This window comes from Chaetodon auriga, chromosome 11 (genome assembly GCF_051107435.1).
Source record: "Chaetodon auriga isolate fChaAug3 chromosome 11, fChaAug3.hap1, whole genome shotgun sequence".
NCBI lineage: Eukaryota > Metazoa > Chordata > Actinopteri > Chaetodontiformes > Chaetodontidae > Chaetodon > Chaetodon auriga.
This window is the reverse complement of record NC_135084.1, coordinates 24,092,444-24,109,497: the sequence shown is the minus strand read 5'-3', so window position 1 is coordinate 24,109,497 and position 17,054 is coordinate 24,092,444. Positions and strand designations below refer to the sequence as shown.

Here is a 17,054-nt window from a genome sequence, read left to right as displayed (position 1 = left end):
TGATTGATCACTTTTTTAGGTTTGAGTGTTTTAACTTGTGATTTAAATTGAAAAAAACTCTGAAAAGACCCATGACTGTCACAGACTGGTGCATAGATGATGTTCCAAAAGCCACCGTCTGCATCTCCATCAACCACAAACTGTGGGGCAGCCAGGAGATTCACGCCAAACTCAAAGCAGGCACCACCACCTTCAACTCAATGCAGCAGTTGCAGCAGAGTCCACCTATGGGAGGGGAGGCTACCGCACAACAGGACCACGGATCATGTGAACACCTCTTCTTCGTTAATTACAGCTCAGCATTCAAAACCATCATTCCCTCAATACTTGAACCCATGTGGTGAGAATCAGCAGCCACACCTCTGCTTTGCTGATTCTCAACATGGGCCACCACAGGGATGTGTGCTCAGCCCCTCCTGTACTCCCTGCTCACTTTCTGCTGCCAAGCACAGCTGCAATGTCATCATTCACTGACAAGATGACGTCCTGGGTCTCATCACTGACCACGGTAAGACAGCCTACAGAGAGGAGGTGAAGGCACCACCCTCTCTCAAAGTCAGTAAACCTTAAGTGATGATCGTGGACTACAGGAGACACCTTCCCACCCACATTGGTGAGGTTGAGAGGGTCAACGGTGTGGAGGACTTCTCCTGGACAATATTCATGGACACTGTGGCAGTCACCAGCCGCGACACTAGTGACACTATACCCGCAATTCAGGATATCTTTCACCAGTGGTGCCGGTAGAAGACCCACAGCGTTATCAAGGACCACTGCTACCCAGCACTCGGACTGTTCTCCTTGTTACTGTCTGGCAGATGTTGTAGGAGCATGGCTGCATGTACTACAAGATTTAGGAGGCTTCACCACAAAAAAACCACACCAGGGCAGCTTGGTCGAGACATAGATACAATGGTTGAAAATGTTAAAACGTGAATGCACCATAGGAAAACCACAGGTCTGAGATCAGTGTTCTTTACCCTCATCATGTGTAGAGTGATGTTCAACACTTGGCGCTTCCAACTCTTGTAAGCTACCACCAACCTTAGCTAGCTAGACAAACCATAAGCCAGTCAGTCAGTCACACTCTGTTGTGACATTAAGGGATAATGTCAAGGAGGACGAAGATGAGCATGGTTTGGGTTTGGTTTCCTGGCTTTTGAGGCATTTCAGGTGCTTTTTGTTGAGATATGATGCACTCGTCAGGGTCTCTTTCCTGGATGGGGTGGGACATTGGCTAGAGGTTGACGTTCTGCAGCAAACTGTCGAAATGTTGAACTCATTTTTGTGCTTGAATGGTTAGGGTTATTAACAAATCAGACACGAACCACCACTGTAAACTTTTTCATGCACAAGGATTCAAGGAACAAAATCTACAAAAATCATGAATCTTGGTTGTGTTTCTTCAACTGGAATTAATAGTATGCTAGTGACAGCCTATATAATATTATATGAAATTACAATGAACATGCTAATATTATATAACAAGATATTGATACATTGTAGTATTTAAAGATTACTTCATTTTTTTTTTTGTCTTCAGTCAGTTTTTTGTCATTTCAGTGTTCTGTTGATGCTGATGTGTTAATCTGCATGTGACTGAAGCTGAAACTGAATCTGGAGCTTCCACCTAACAGCTGATCTTTGTGTTTGTTCCAGGTGTGTTGTTTCTGTGGATGAAGTCAACTCTGGAGCAGCTCATACTTCAGGTACAATCACACTCATGAGCTGATGATGTCACATCCTGAAAAACCTTGAAATACCTGGAAATCTGTCAAATATTTAGTTGTAGTAGTAGTAGCAGTAGCAGCATTAGTACAACCCTGTTTCCAAACAAATTGCTTTAGGAAACAGTGAAACTCCAGATTTAATTGAAAATGGCTCAAAGACAACATATGAAATGTTGAAACTGAGAAATTTCATTGTTTCTGAAAATGATATCCTCATTTAGAATTTGATGCACCAACAGGTTTGAATAAAGTTGGCTCATGTTTAGCTCTGTGCTGCATAATGTGGTTCGGCGTCGTCTTCCTTAAATTAGTTAGGCCTTCCCTGAAAAAGAGGTCGTCTGCTCGGCAGCATGTTGCTCCAAACCCTGAATATATGGTTCAGCATCAATGGAGCCTTCATAGATGTGCAGGTTAGGCACTAATGACCCCCATACCATGAGTGATGCTGGCTTTTGAACCGGATGCTCTCTCTCCTCTTCAGCCCGGAGGACACAGAGTTCATGATTTCCAAAAAGAATTTCAAACTTTGACTCTTCAGACCAGAGGACAGTTTTCCAGTTTGCCTCAGTCCATCTTAACTGAGCTCAGGACCAGAGAAGGTGGTGGCACTTCTGGATCTTTACTTCAAAAAGACTCTTTTTTTTATTATCAATCAGCGTCCCAACTTTTATGGAAACAGGCTTGGAGTAGTAGCAGCAGCAGTCTCAGTAGAATCTGCTTGATAACCGCTGACTGATCAAAGATTCAGTCTGAGGATTGAACCTAAAATATTTCAGGATGTTTGAGTTTCGGCTCAGTTTTCTTCAGAGAAATCAGCTGAGAGCAGGAAGTGATCAGCTGACCTGAGAGAGGGGGGAGGAAGGAAAGAGAAACTTGGGAAAGATGAAGGGATGAGAAGCGGAAAGAGTGGAATAAAGAAGAAGGGAAACATTTCTACGGCAGGGACACGAAAGAAGGAAGTAAATAATAGCAGAGATGAAAAATAAAAGGAAAGGACAATAGACTGAAAAATGACCCGAAGAAGAGAAGATGGAGAAGAAAGAAGAGAGAATATTAAGGAGGAAACAGGAATAAGGAAGAGAAATGATGAGTGCTGCTGCATCAGAGGATGTGACTGTCATTAAAGGGTCCTCACAAACCTACTAATATAAAATATGTGTGTGTGAGCGTTGCGTGAGAGCAGAGCATGTTGGGTAAAAGCGCTCAGGGCATTTTGAATGTAAAATTCATAAGCTGCAGACAGATGAGGTGAAGACATCCTGCGGCTTCATCCTTACCTGTGACTGACAGGTATCAGCTGAGACAACTGTGAGCTTCTTATAAAAACTTCAGATAGATTCAAATGTTTTTAAAAAACAAAACTATTTATTTTTGTCGTGTTTTTTTTTAAGATTTATGTTTTCAGTAGGAACCAATGAGCTTGGAGCAGAGAGCCACAGGCCGCTCCCAGCCCTCTGATTGGCCCAGGTTGATGCACCTTTGGTTATGCAGTAGTCGCATGATGTGTTCGTACCCCGGTACACCTCATCTGCCCAGCTGATCACACACCAAAACATCAGGAGGACAGTTCGTCCAGAAATTAAACAGGACGTCTCAGTTGTGTCCCTCAGTGCTGTCTGTCCGGCTCACAGTGGTGAGAACAGAGTTGTCAAGTGTTGAGTTATTTAATGTTCACTGTTGGCGACTGACAGTTTTTGATGAACATGAAGCAAAAGGTTAAAAATTTACCTTTGTGCAATTCAACAGCTGCTGAGGCTCGTGGGTATTGTAGTTTTTAGAGACAAAAACCTGATTTGGTGTTGAAATAATGCAATGAAACTGTCAAATCATTGGTGGATGATGATTAACGAGTCATGTGTCTAAATGATAGCAGAAAACACCATCATTGTGTGTGTGTGTGTGTGTGTGTGTGTGTGTGTGTCTGTGTGCGTGAGAGAGAGAGAGAGAGAGAGAGACTCACACAGTGATCAATGGCTTGTCATTGGTCTCCTCAGGGCAGAACGTAGTCAGGTGATGTGGACAAACACTAAATGGAATGGATCATTGAGCAGCAAAATACCGTTCAGTAGAACACATTAGACCAGTAGAGACCAGTATGACACTGTACACATTAGACCAGTAGATGCCAGTAGCTCCATTAATGCTGAAAGGTCCAAGCAGGTTCTTGAGCAACATGCTGCCATCCAGACGACGTCTTCTTCAGGGACGTCCTGCTTATTCCAGCAGGACCGTGAACAGACTAAATTCTGCAGTGTTACAGCTTCAGAGTCAAAGAGTTCAGGTACTAGACTGGCTCACAGACATCAAATCCAGAATGACTGTATATTTACAAAAAACTAAGTTTATCAGTTTGAACATTAAATACGTTTTCTTTGTGCTGTATTCAACTGAATTTAAGTCAAAAAGGATTAGTATTCTCTTTTATTCATGCTTTACGCAGCATCCCAGCTTAATGATGACGGGTAAAGTGTGACATCACTCCGATTCCGAGTGCTGTGGTCTGACAGTTAGCATGTTAGTTGTGTTAGCACTGCTCTGTGTCATTCAAATTAACAGGCTAATGGTGACATGCTAACGTTGGCCTCATTCAGATCAATACAGCTGCACTTCCTGTTCTGGAAACAAACTGAGATCAATGTGTTGCCTGAGGCCCACACACGCTCTGCTCACACGACACACACACACACACACACACACACACACACACACACACACACACACACACACACACACACACACACACAGGCTACATGTATTCACATACTTGTGAGGATCACCATTTAATCACATTGGAGTTTGAGGATCATCTACACTGTGAAGACTTATTTTTTTTTACAAATCTTGGGCCAATTTTGTCAAAAATGTCCTCACAGTGAACTGTCTTAAATCTGGTCCTCACAGAAATAGAAGTCCAAGAATTCACGCTTGTGATTTTGTCACATTTGAGCACAGATATGTTTGTTAGAGGCCTTTGTGAGGACCAGTCTGACGTTTCACCTGCACTGTGGGGACATTTCTCTCTTTCCAAAGATACAAAAAGTCAACATAGACACACGTTAATGCTCCATCCAGTACACAAACACATACACACATGCAGGTGTGTGCAGAGATGGAGGCGTGTTTGATGCTGATGTGGGATGACCGAGCATTGATCTGCACAGAGAGAGGGAGAGAGAGAGAGAGAGGGAGAGAGAGAGTGACTGCAGTGACAGAGTCCAGTTGTGGTTGAGGCGTTGTGGTTGGCGGATGGCGGGCGGTTGGCGGGCGTCTGCATTATTTTCTACCTCATGTAACTGTTCTTGTTGTGGCAGGACTGACAGATCGACAGGAAGGAAGTGAGGAAGGAAGGAAGGGCCCAGGATGACGAGCGCGGCCCCGGCCAGGAAGCCGTACCGTAAGGCTCCGCCACAGCACCGTGAGACACGCCATGCCCTGCCAGTAGCCCCGCCCCCGCCTGCACCGCAGCATGACATCAGTCAGGTAAACCAACACACCCTAAACACACCTCCATCCCCCCTGCAGCACCTCACCCGCCTCCCAACTGCCAGCTCTAAATGGCCACAGAGCGCCGGGTCTCGCCGTGGCACCCCAGCCTCGCCGCTCCCGCTCTCCGACAGCGAGCCGGATGTCTCCAGTCTGTCCAGCCTGGAGCTCTGTGTCCCGCCGCCACCGTGCTTCAGCAGCCCAACCCACTGGCCCAGCCAGACCAGAACCAGAACCAGAACCACAGCGGTGGGCTCCACCAGGAGTCCTCGACATGCAGCAAGCCAGTTCATCAGCAGTGGCAGTGGCGTTTTTCCTGCACATCGAAGCCCCGCAGCAGCCAGGAAACACTCCCCCACCTGCGGCCCCAGAGGAGATCGCCACAGTCGGACTCACTGCACGAAGACCGCCACCCCTCCGAAGAGCATCCTGAAGCAGCCGGCCTCGCTGGGCGTGGAGCACGCCTATGACATCATCAGGAAGTCAAAGTCAGTGGAGCTACTGAACGATAGCAGGGGGCGGGGCAGCTCTGCCCGTCATCCACCCACTCGCTCTCTGGACCGGACAGAGCAGTGGCCGCCAGCCTCCCGGCGGTCCTCGGACCCGCCCACCCCCTGCAGGGCCAACTGGAACTGGAAGATGCAAGTTTTGGAGGAGAAGGTCCGCTTCTCCAACTTTCTGGATGAGATCACCTGTCGGGTCATGAGCCCCGCCCACCTCATGCTGCTCGGCAGGTCACCCTCCAGAGAGCAAGGAAGCCCCGACCCCCAGCGCCAGCACCCTGTCCCCGTCCACAGGAAGCAGCAGGCTGAGGGTACGTCTGCAGACCGGACTCGACGCTGGGACAACTGGGTGGCTGCGATGCGCCGGCCTGGGAGCTTGAACCAGCCCCTGCAGGAGGAGGGGGCGGGACGGGACACCCCGCGTCTGAAGGGTGACACAAAAGAGGGGATGGGGCCTAAACAGGAAGTGTTGGGGGTGAATAGAGGAGTAAAGCTGGAGGTTCTGGAGACAAAAGAGCCACAGAGACACAAACGCAGACCTCTTTCTAATCAGTGTCTTCTATCCCACATCAAGGTAGGTGAGAGTGGTGACAGCCTTCCTCCCCGTGCTCCTCCTCCCCATGCTCCTCCTCCTCATGCTACTCCTCCCTCCTCCCTCGGAGCCCTCGGTGAGCCTTTGCTGCATGTCGTCCCCTGACAAATGAACTTCTCCCCTGTTGCTCATCAGAACGTTAATGAAGGATTCCGAGCAGTTAAAGCCTGATACAGTCTGATCCTGTATGAGACGTCAGCGAGTGAAATGAAAACCTGCAGGCCTCTTCAGAGGGACCGTTAACCCTAAAGCTTCAGCCTGTCTGTGGGCTCACAGACGTTCTGCTTACCACGACTACTGATGACCTACAGCAAAGAGGTGATCGTTGTTGGGTTGTTTTGGGGAAAATGCAGCACAGACTGCATCAAGTTCAGCTTCAAGGCTGCAAAAAAAAAAAAAAAAAAAGCCGGAAAGAGGAAGCCACCATCAGCCAAGTTTGTGTGTTCTATGACAAATATATTCTAAATTATTCTTATGATGAGCATAATGCAAACAGACACGTGTTAGACTTTTATTAATGTTTCGGACTGAAGGAAACAATGCTGGTCCTTTATCTAGCTGAGAGAAACCAAACTCTGTTCAAAAATCTGTCAATTTAAAATATCTTGGTCAAGAACGTTGTTGTTTTGTGTCTTCACTTAAATTCTTCCTTAAAGTAATAGATTAAGCTTAAAGAGGTCCTCAGCGACTTGTCCCTGAAATACACAAAATGCATCAGTGCAAAGGTCAAAAGATGAAACCAGCCGCAGGACTTGGACTCCTCATGCTCTTCATTTTGATGAGTAACAGCGACACTTAAGGAAACTGAACAGATCTTGAAGCAGGAACCTGCAGCTGCAGAACAGAGCGATCTGATTGGCCTTTTAGCAGGTCCAATCACAGCAGCAGAGTCATCGATTTTACCAGTGTAGGTGATCGATCAGCTGAGAGGATCCATCGTGTAAAACCCCGCTGCATGCTGGGAGAGGACGTGTTTCCATACGTCGACAGAGATCGATGAGACAGACATCAGGAAACATCCGTCCGTCTGTGTGACATCGCTTCATCGACCTGACATCACGGTCACATGCTGGTCATGTGATCAACTGTTCTTTTTTTAACCTCTCCTGTTCACTTTTCCTCCTGTTCAGTCCTGTTTTTACAAGTTTTTACTGTCAATAATCAGATACAGACGTTTAATAATGGCGTCACTGTTCACGATCATGTAATTTACAGTTTTGCTTTTTGTTTTTTTCACATTATAACAAGACCTTTTCATGTTATGACACATTTTTCTTGTTATTTCTACAGATTAGATGATTTTTACAGCTTTTCTTGTAACATGAAACATCGCTGAATGAAGCAAACATGTTGTTAATTAACGAGCTTCTGTTTGAGTGTTCCATAGTTTTAATGTCCTTTTGTGCAATTTGTGCAACATGTGGTTTACTGAATGAAAGATAAACAATATGATTTGGACCTTTTTTCAGACTTGACTCAGCCTGTGAGGTAGTACTAATGAGAACAATCGTGTCGTCGAATCGAGTCGTAACGTGAACAGCACGTTGTTTATGTTTATTTTTGACTTGTCAAAAGAGAAGCTGAGCTTGTTCTTGTCTTGTGCTTCCTGTTGGTTCTAACTGTGTTTCCTGTGTTTCAGGAGGCTCTATCAGACTCTGACAGGATCAGGTGAGACTTCATACTCAAAAACATTATACAGCATATATTTTTGTTCTCTTCTGCTCTGATACTGATACTTGGACATCTGCAGAATGTTCTGCTGTCAAAGAGGAATAGTCGAAGGGAACACATGAAGCCCTGGAACGGTCTCCATGACAGATTTAGTGGAATCATTATTAATAATCATCATTTTCATGTATTCATCAACACAGCAGCCTTCACCAGCCTTCAACTTCCTCTCAGCTCAGCGGAGCTTCATTTACCGGGCTAACTCATCATAGTCAGCTATCAGGGCCTCTAGCTGCACAGCTGACTGAGCTAACTAGCTGCATGGCTAATGGCAGCTAGTAGCTAAAGCAAAGAGCACAGCGAGCAGCAGTTAGCAGTCACTCAGATGATACGCTGCTCGTACACGTAAAACTTTTCATTATTTCTTCCACAGCGGTACGTGGAGGTCTGAGGCCTCTGTTACTAATCCAGTCTGGACAGAAAACATGAGCTCTGACTGTTCAGTAACATCCTGTCCAGCCCAGTAATTCGTGATAATGTGATTTGTGCTGAAACAGAAGTACTCTGATCTTTTCTTTCATCTGAATCTGAAACGCCTTTGAAAACTTTCCACATCTGAGTTAAAGTAGTAATACCACAAGGCCAAAATACTCTGTTTACGACTGTTACCAGTAAAAGTCCTGCCTTTTTTACTTAAGTGAAAGTACAAAAGTACTAGCATCAAAATATGCTTAACCTCGTAGGACCTCCACATATGCGGACATCACACTTTAGGTTGTCTAGACCTAGTATTGTGGTCTAGACAACAATTTTACTTCACAAGCGCCTGGTGTCCACATATGAGGACATTATTCTATTATTATATGTTAGGGACGTGAAGACTGTTCATAAAACACGAAGGTCATCTGCCTGTTGTGACCCCTGACCTCTGCCATTACCCAGAATCCTCCAGCAGCAGAATGAGGACCTGCAGTGCCGCCTCTCCCTCTCCACACACAAGATGGAGGCCATGGAGGCGGAGTTTGATGGCAGCCGGCACTACATGGAGGCGGAGCTCAGCCGGACCAGAGACGACCTGGACAAGATGAGGGACAAGTTCCGCAGGTGAGGACACTTATGGAAGTGAGGAAGAGGACGGTTAGTTAGAAACATAGCTGCCATCAGCTGCTCACTAACCTGAGTGCAGACGTCCCCACATGAAGCTCAGACACTAAAGCTCAGCAGTCCTGTGTTAAACATGCTATGCTATCTGTTAGTCCAGTTAGCGGTCTTCTGGGTTAGCTGGTGCCGCCTCGGCTGAGGGGCCAGGCTGGGACAGGTTGTGGTTCTCCATGTAGAAGGTCTCTGATGAGGAAACCTTTCGCTCCCTCATCGTCTGCTCTGATGCTCAGAGAGAAGGAAGGACAGCTGGGGCTCTGCTCACCTGATGACATCATGGCTTGTAGGCCATCCCGACCAATGGCAGCTGAAAGCTGCGTCCGTGGGCAGAGTTCATACATAGTGCAGGTGTGAACACCTGGAGGATTGTGGGATTGTTTCATAATAAAAGTTCAGCTCTGGCCAATTGATGAACGGATTCATCTGTGGGTTGCCATGGTGCCTCCACCATCACTGTCACTGTTATACAGGAGCCATATTCATTCTCTAGCTTCTGGAACTACATCTCCCATGATGCTTTGGATGTATGTATGACAAAGTATAATGACGTCAGTGAGTTAGCTGTGGGCCACAACATTTGTGTTGGTTTGTTTTGTTTCCATTTTAATCTTTAATCACCGTGATGCTGAAGAACCTGTTGTATAGAAGCATGTGACGGACAGGGCTGCTTTTGATTGGCTGCTTCAATAGATGGCAGCTTTGTATTGGCAGCAGACTGTCAGTATTTCTCTGCAGATGTTTTAATGTGTTTTAATCTGCTGGAATCTGAAACATCGAGAGCAGAGCTGCGTTCAGAGACACAAAGACTTTAATGTCAAATCAGAGAGAGAAACGCCTCAGGGCGAGAGAGCATCGCTAGCACTGCTCACTCAACACACACACACACACACACACACACACACACACACACACACACACACACACAAACCCTCCTGGATCTGGATCAATATTTAATGAACTGGATCAAAGAAGGTGAATAATGAGAAAGGAGCAGCATGGAGGATTTTAGAATGTATTATGTTTTCATTAGTGTAGAAACACCTGAAAATAAGAGTCGTGTTTTTATGACCTCACAGTGAGTCGTCATGTCTACAGAGGGAGCAGGTCCTCCGCCATGTTGCACCGCCATGTTTCTACAGTAGCCCAGAAGGGACAAAACAAACACTGTTTTTACGTTGCCTGAAGGCCACCGTTGGCAGGAAGTTGTATTTGTGTTTCCTGTGTGCCCGTCTTCCTTCAGGTCCTCAGTTTAAAGGAACATTTCACTGCATGTGAAGAAACTCTCAGCACTCTCTCGGTCATCAACGGCCTTGAACCCATCAGTTTGTTGACTCAGGGTTCAGGTTTCAGTCCAGTTTTATTTCATCTTCATGCTGAGCACGCACAGCTCTACCTTCTTGTTAAGCCTCCTGTGGCTGCTGTGCTGGATGGCCAATCACATTCTTAGCTCATTTCAGAGCAGACAGATGTTGTCATTAAGTTTGTTGTGCAGGATATTTCTGAACACACCCGTTTGTTTGAGCACAGATGAACTCTAATGTGTTTGCCAGGTTAGCATAGGTTGTGTGTGTGTGTGTGTGTGTGTGTGTGTGTGTGTGTGTGTGTGTGTGTGAAAGTGCATGCGTGTCCAGTCTGTTCAGAACACTGAAGTTTAATTTTCTGTAAAACGATTAATTACTTAAATTCTGCTCTGTGATGATAATCTGTCTGTAAATGAGAGAGGAAATCGAAGATTTAACAGGAAACAAAGAGGAGGAGGAGGAGGGAGGACTGTGGGGGGAAGAGGAACAGATCAGCTGTGGGACTCAGTTTCAGAGTTTAACCAGCTGAAACATTTTGTAGTTTAGATCCTGAGGGGAGTCTCTGCAGATGAAGTTCCTTCATTTCCCGTGAGATTACACCTCAGTCTGCTCAACTCAGCGGGGACCTCGGAGAGACCGCTATGACTCAGCTGTACCTGCGCTATGAGTCGGCTATCTCTGCGCTATGACTCGGCTATACATGCGCCATGGCTCTGCTATACCTGCGCCGTGACTCGGCTGAGACTCAGTCATGATTCAGCTATAACTGTGCTATGACTCAGCTATATCTGCGCCATGACTCAGCTATACCTGCGCCATGACTCGGCCGAGACTCAGTCATGATTCAGCTATAACTGTGCCATGACTCAGCTATATCTGCGCCATGACTCAGCTATACCTGCGCCATGACTCGGCCGAGACTCAGTCATGATTCAGCTATAACTGTGCTATGACTCAGCTATATCTGCGCCATGACTCAGCTATACCTGCGCCATGACTAGGCCGAGACTCAGTCATGATTCAGCTATACCTGTGCTATGACTCAACTGTACCTGCGCTGTGACTCAGCTATACCTGTGCTATGACTCAGCTGAGACTCAGTCATGACTCAGCTATAACTGTGTTATGACTCGGCTACAGCAGCACAAGAGCCATACAACAATCAAAAAGTGAAAAATGTAAAGAAATAGAAAGTTTAATTGGAAAAAGGAAAATGTTCGTGTTTGTCCTCTGAGAGCGAGTGAGCGTGCTTAGTAACACTTTTCTCTTTCTCTCTGCCTGCAGACTCCAGAACAGCTACACAGCGTCTCAGAGAGCCAATCAGGATCTGGAGGAGAAGCTTCACGCTCTGGTAACCTTTGGCTTCCTTCACCTGACCTTTGAGCTCAGTAACTTTGTGATTTTCAGGATTAGAGTCAAACAGTGTCTGATTTCTGGAACGTTTATTGAACGTTGCAGCAGACGAAAAGGCAGAGACTCTCCTGATGCGACTCGCTGATTACAGATCATATAGACATCATCATCATCATCAATATAGACACAGATTATTTATTATTCTTTGGGAAATATAGATAGATTTTTTTATTTTTCTTATATTTGAATGTAATGATTAGAATTATGAAAAGTACCACAGTAATGTGCAGCACGTATTTTTACAGAGTGTGAAAGTTCTTCATATGCACTTTGGTTAAATTGTGTGTTGTAGCTCGTAGCTCATAGCTCATAGCTCGTAGCTCGTAGCGCTCAGTGGGTTTTCATAGTTTTTTATTATTTGTCCCTCTTGGATGGAGGACTAAACACCAGCATAATTAGGCCAACCCAAAATTCTGCTTACAGTCATAACATGGATGTGTGACGAGTCTTTTGGGACTAAGTGACCTCAAACGATGAACGTCTTCTTTATCACAGACTGTTGGCCGATTATAATGATATCTGTGAAACCTTGGAGTGAACACAGGGAGTGTGTTCATGTAATGTGGTCACATTGTGGGAACTCGACTTCCTTATGGGGACAAAATGCAGGTTCCCATAATGTAAAACATTAAAGTTTAGGATGAAGACTGCAGTTAAGGTTCAGGTAAGTCTGCAGGAAATGAATATAAGTCTATGTAAGGTCCCCAAAAATGATGGAAACATGACTCTGTGTGTGTGTGTGTGTGTGTGTGTGTGTGTGTGTGTGTGTGCGCGCGCTCATTGATCACACTCAGTCAATAACTGATCGATGACTAAATGAAAACACACTCTGAGGCAGTTTATTGATTAACTGTGGAAACAGGGAGTTGACGGACAGCTGGACGGTTGCTATAGGCAACAGAGCAGGAAGTCAGAGGTGACTGTGAGTCAGTTGCATAAAACAGACCGAAAGAGACGAAACGGATGAAATGATCATTGAAAAGGTTGTGATGTGTAATTAAAGGATGTAAATAATGGAGTCAGACATGGCGCCCGTGTTTCAGGTCATTTTCACTCGCTGGCGTCACGTGACGGCGGGTCACTGCTGATGTTTATCCCGAGAAGTGACATTTTCAGAAGGTTGGACATCCAATAACACGAACGTCGCAAATGTTTTCTGTCACTCCAGCAGGTGAAACACCTGAGAGACAAAGTCCTTCATGACACTGACACAAAAATCAGAAATGTCCAACAGGCGAGCTCAGCACGTCTGTCCCACGGCGTCAGGCTCCATCTTTTAACACACGCCCCATCACATGAACGGTCTCGTTTCCGTCAAACGTTCAGAAGAATCGACGGCGCTCCAGAAAATCGATTCAGAGTGAAACTGACGGATTCGTCTTTGATAAACTTCCTGTCTGCCTTTGTCCTGTTTTGTCTGATTGTGTGATGTCGTTCTTCATCTCTGTCTTTTCTCTCTTTCTCCTCTTTCCTCACGCTGCTCTGTGATGGACTGACTCATCCTCATCATCCTCATCCTCATCATCATCATCTTCATCTTCATCAGGCTGCCGTCAGTCAGACATGGGTTCATGCAGTTGCGTTTCATTGCTGTTCTTTTTCCTCCTCCTCCTCTTCCTTCACTTCTGTCCATCCTCCTCATCTTCAGTTTTCTTCTTCTCTGGTGTCTGTTTGAGCACCAAGTCCTGACCTCATGTTTAGTCCCAAACTTCTACACAAATGTCTGTTTATGTTTAATCTGTGGGTGAATATCTGATGGAGGAGCAACATGAGGAGCAGAATTAAACCTGTTCAGGATTGACTGACCTCCGTTTCTGGTCCCGATTATCAGTTTATCGTTATTCTTTCAGTTATTCTGCAGCTTCTGTTTCAATTTTCCTCCAGCATGAAAGAATAACTATAAAAATACTTGTGGTTATTTAAAATCATGGGATAAAAAGTCATAATTTTCAAAGACTATGTCAAAGTTAAAATAAGTAAAACTGAACCCCAGTGTTTTTGTTTTTGGCTTTTGTAACATTTATCATTTATTTTTTAAATAGACTTTAATCGTCGGTCTATGAGAGCTGCATTTTAAAACTTGTCGCTCTTTGGACTTGGTGTGAAAACTCTGTTTCATCCGAGTTGATGATTGTAGATGAAACAAAAAAACGACGCTCTGACAGATCAGGACTGACACACAGTTCATAACACATGAAGCTGAAGAAGTCAATCATCTGCTGGACACAGAAGAAATGATCAATGAGACACTGTCAAGAGCAGCCCCCTCCCCCCCCCACCACCACCACCACTGTGAATTCAACAAGATGTTAGCTGTGTTAGCTAGCTGACATTATTCAGTTCAGGTGCTAAGGTTAGCTTTGGTTTGCTGCGTCATTGATGTTTTAATGACCAATGACCTCCGTGGACCTCATGTCTTTTATGAGCTGTTGTAAAAATGTTTGACAGATGTTTCCAGCAGTGAGCCTGTAGATAAACCGTGTTGTTCAAAGTCACAGCTGCAGCAGATGTGAAGCGTCTTCAGCTGCAGTGACAGTTCTGATCTGTTGCAGAGGACGACCTCTGACGGCTAACGCAAACCTTTACTTACTGCTAGCGAGCTTAGCTAGCGTTAGCTTCTAGCGTTTTTCGGTGTTCTGGAGGAATCTCGGTGAAAACATTTCACCTTTCAGCTTTGACGCTTCGATCAAGATCTTATCGGATCTTATTGATCCCCTTGCAGCAGCAGCCATGCCGCCGCATCCCATAATGCATCTGTAAAGTGCTGCTAGAAAATGCAGCATTCAAATTATCTGGGAAAACTGTCGAAATGGAGGCTTAAAACCAGATGTTAGCTTTTGTGGATCAGAGATCAGGAGGACACGCGCTGAGCAGAAAACTACAAACAGCGTCTTCAAGGACTCTAACCAGCTTAAATGCTTTTTTTATCACATGTACTTTGAAGTTTATTCCCACATGATCTGAATGAAGGCCCACCTCCTGTCGCCTCCTGATTGGCTGTCTCGAATGTGATTGACAGTTGATGATCTCATATGATGATCCTGCTCCTCCCACAGCTACGGAAGGTGGAGAGGGACAAAAAGACGATGGACCAGGAGATTGTGGAGCTTACCAACAAACTTCTGGACGCCAAGAACACCATTGACCGACTGGAGGAGCTCAACGTGAGTCCGAACACACTATATGAGTAAACGCACTTCAGTTTTCTGCTGTTTTTACTCCGTAAATTCTTTTCGTCCTAATCGGACGATACAGAAACAAAACAGAACTGAAACTTCAAGAAGCACCAAAGTCGTCCTCTGGGTTAATCCTTGAGGTCACGTTGGCAGGTTCAGTCAGTGTTTTAACATCAGACATTGACTTTCTGTCTCAGTCTAGATAAATATTGGTGAACTGTGTGAACAGCAGAGACATCGGTGGAAGTGAGGCCTGAACATGAATCCTTCAGTCTGAGCAGAAAGTCCCTCCAAAGCTCTCAGGAACCGCTTTCAAACATCAGTGATTCTCAAAACCAAGTTGAACCATTAAAACTGAAGAAAGGTTCAGCTGGTTTAGTGTAAATCTGTTGCTAGGAAACATCTGGATCACTGTCCAATCAAGAGCACCCAACTATGTAATCAGGAAGTTACTGTAGCATCACAAGCTAGCAGGACATCCAAACGATGAGAGGCTTAAAGTTAAATCTTTCAATGATTTTTGATAAAATTTTATGATTGACGTCATTATTAAACAGCATTTATCAAGTTTCAGGTCAGATATGTCGACCGTGCTCCATATCACCTCCTTTACTCTAAACAGCTCCGATATTAACATGCTAACATTAGCTTTGTTAGTTGCATTAGTTAGCTACACAGCAGTTACACCTGCAGCAGGTAAATCATTAGTAGATTGAACCTGTGGTTAGCATGGTAACGGCAGTTGCCTCACGTCTCCGCACGAACCCCGTCAGCCGCCGCAGGTGTACCAATGGGCGACAGGACCCTCGTGAGGACTCGGGAACATCTTGATCATCATCAGATCAAACGAGTTGAGCGTCACTCACACTGTGTTTGTTTCAGGAGCGTTACCGACAGGACTGTAACCTCGCCGTCCAGCTGCTCAAGTGCAACAAGTCGCATTTCAGGAACCACAAGTTCGCCGACGTGAGTCGCCCTGACTGTGTGTGTGTGTTGGTGTTCCAACAGCATTGATGCTTCCATTAGAGTTTGCACACTCTGCTGTTTTAGCCTGTCGTCTCTGATCTGACCATCTTACTGGAAACACACTAAGACTCACCTTGCCTGTGTGTGTGTTTCTGTGTGTTACTGTGTGCATGTCTTTCTGTGTGTGTGTGTGTATGTGTGTCACAGCTGCCGTACGAGCTGCAGGACATGTTGAATAAACACATGAAGAGCAGCCTGCCTGAGCGAGGCCCCGCCCCCGGCTCTCAGGACCCTGACACGCTCAGTTTGACTCCCGCCGATGTCGTGCCGACGTCCGTCATCGCCCGCGTCCTGGAGAAACCCGAGCCGCTGGTCCTGAACTCGGCCCAGTCCAGCAGCTGTGGCCGGCCTGTCGCCGAGGACGTGTTTGTGCACGTGGACATGACGGGTCCGGCAGGGGCCGAGGGTCGCAGCCGCGAGAACGGAAGCGGTCAGGAGGCGGCACAGCAGAATGGTTCCTGCCGCAGTCAGAGCAGTCTGGATGGGCAGTCTGGTGGCGAGGAGGCGGCCGGAGCCCCGTCCTTTGAGAAGCTGAACCCGTACCCGGCGCCACCACCACCCCACCCGCTGTACCCCGGCCGCAAGGTCATCGAGTTCTCATCGGACGACAAAGTGAAGATCCCCAAAAACTCCCCGTTGCCGAACTGCACCTACGCCACCCGGCAGGCCATCTCTCTCAGCCTTGTCCAGAACGATGAGGAGCGGCTGGCCCCCGGCAGCCCTGCACCCTCCTCCTCCTCCGGTGGGGGGATCCACCAGCGCACGCCGCCGTCACAGCGGGAAGCCGCCAGTGAGCCAGTGTCCAGCCAGTCCAGCCCATTCAGCAGCCCACCGCAGGTAACAAAAATTTACTCCTCGCTGTGTCGGTAATGTTTAGTTTTCCTTCTCACGGTGGAGAAAACGCCGCCGTGACCTCACACCCTCACCTTCATCACGCTTGTCTTCATCATAATGTGACAGCAGCAGTGAGCTCAGACTTCAGCAGAAGTTCACACATTGACAGA

The 17,054-nt window shown here is 46.3% G+C and overlaps 1 protein-coding gene across 2 annotated transcripts in view; it reads left to right on the top strand.

Annotated features, from left to right (window-relative positions):
* tjap1 (tight junction associated protein 1 (peripheral)) overlaps positions 1 to 17,054 on the top strand; it is a 35,504-nt gene that overhangs the window by 11,638 nt on the left and 6,812 nt on the right. The window contains exons 3-11 of one of the 2 annotated variants that reach the window (XM_076742960.1): positions 1,660 to 1,709; positions 5,042 to 5,210; positions 7,948 to 7,976; positions 8,919 to 9,080; positions 11,720 to 11,786; positions 13,395 to 13,424; positions 14,905 to 15,012; positions 15,907 to 15,990; positions 16,198 to 16,887. In XM_076742960.1, coding sequence (XP_076599075.1) covers positions 5,091 to 5,210; positions 7,948 to 7,976; positions 8,919 to 9,080; positions 11,720 to 11,786; positions 13,395 to 13,424; positions 14,905 to 15,012; positions 15,907 to 15,990; positions 16,198 to 16,887 — 1,290 coding nt within the window. In that variant the 5' untranslated portion in view covers positions 1,660 to 1,709; positions 5,042 to 5,090. The remainder of the gene's footprint in view (positions 1 to 1,659; positions 1,710 to 5,041; positions 5,211 to 7,947; positions 7,977 to 8,918; positions 9,081 to 11,719; positions 11,787 to 13,394; positions 13,425 to 14,904; positions 15,013 to 15,906; positions 15,991 to 16,197; positions 16,888 to 17,054) is intronic. The other variant, XM_076742961.1, reaches the window with a different exon arrangement.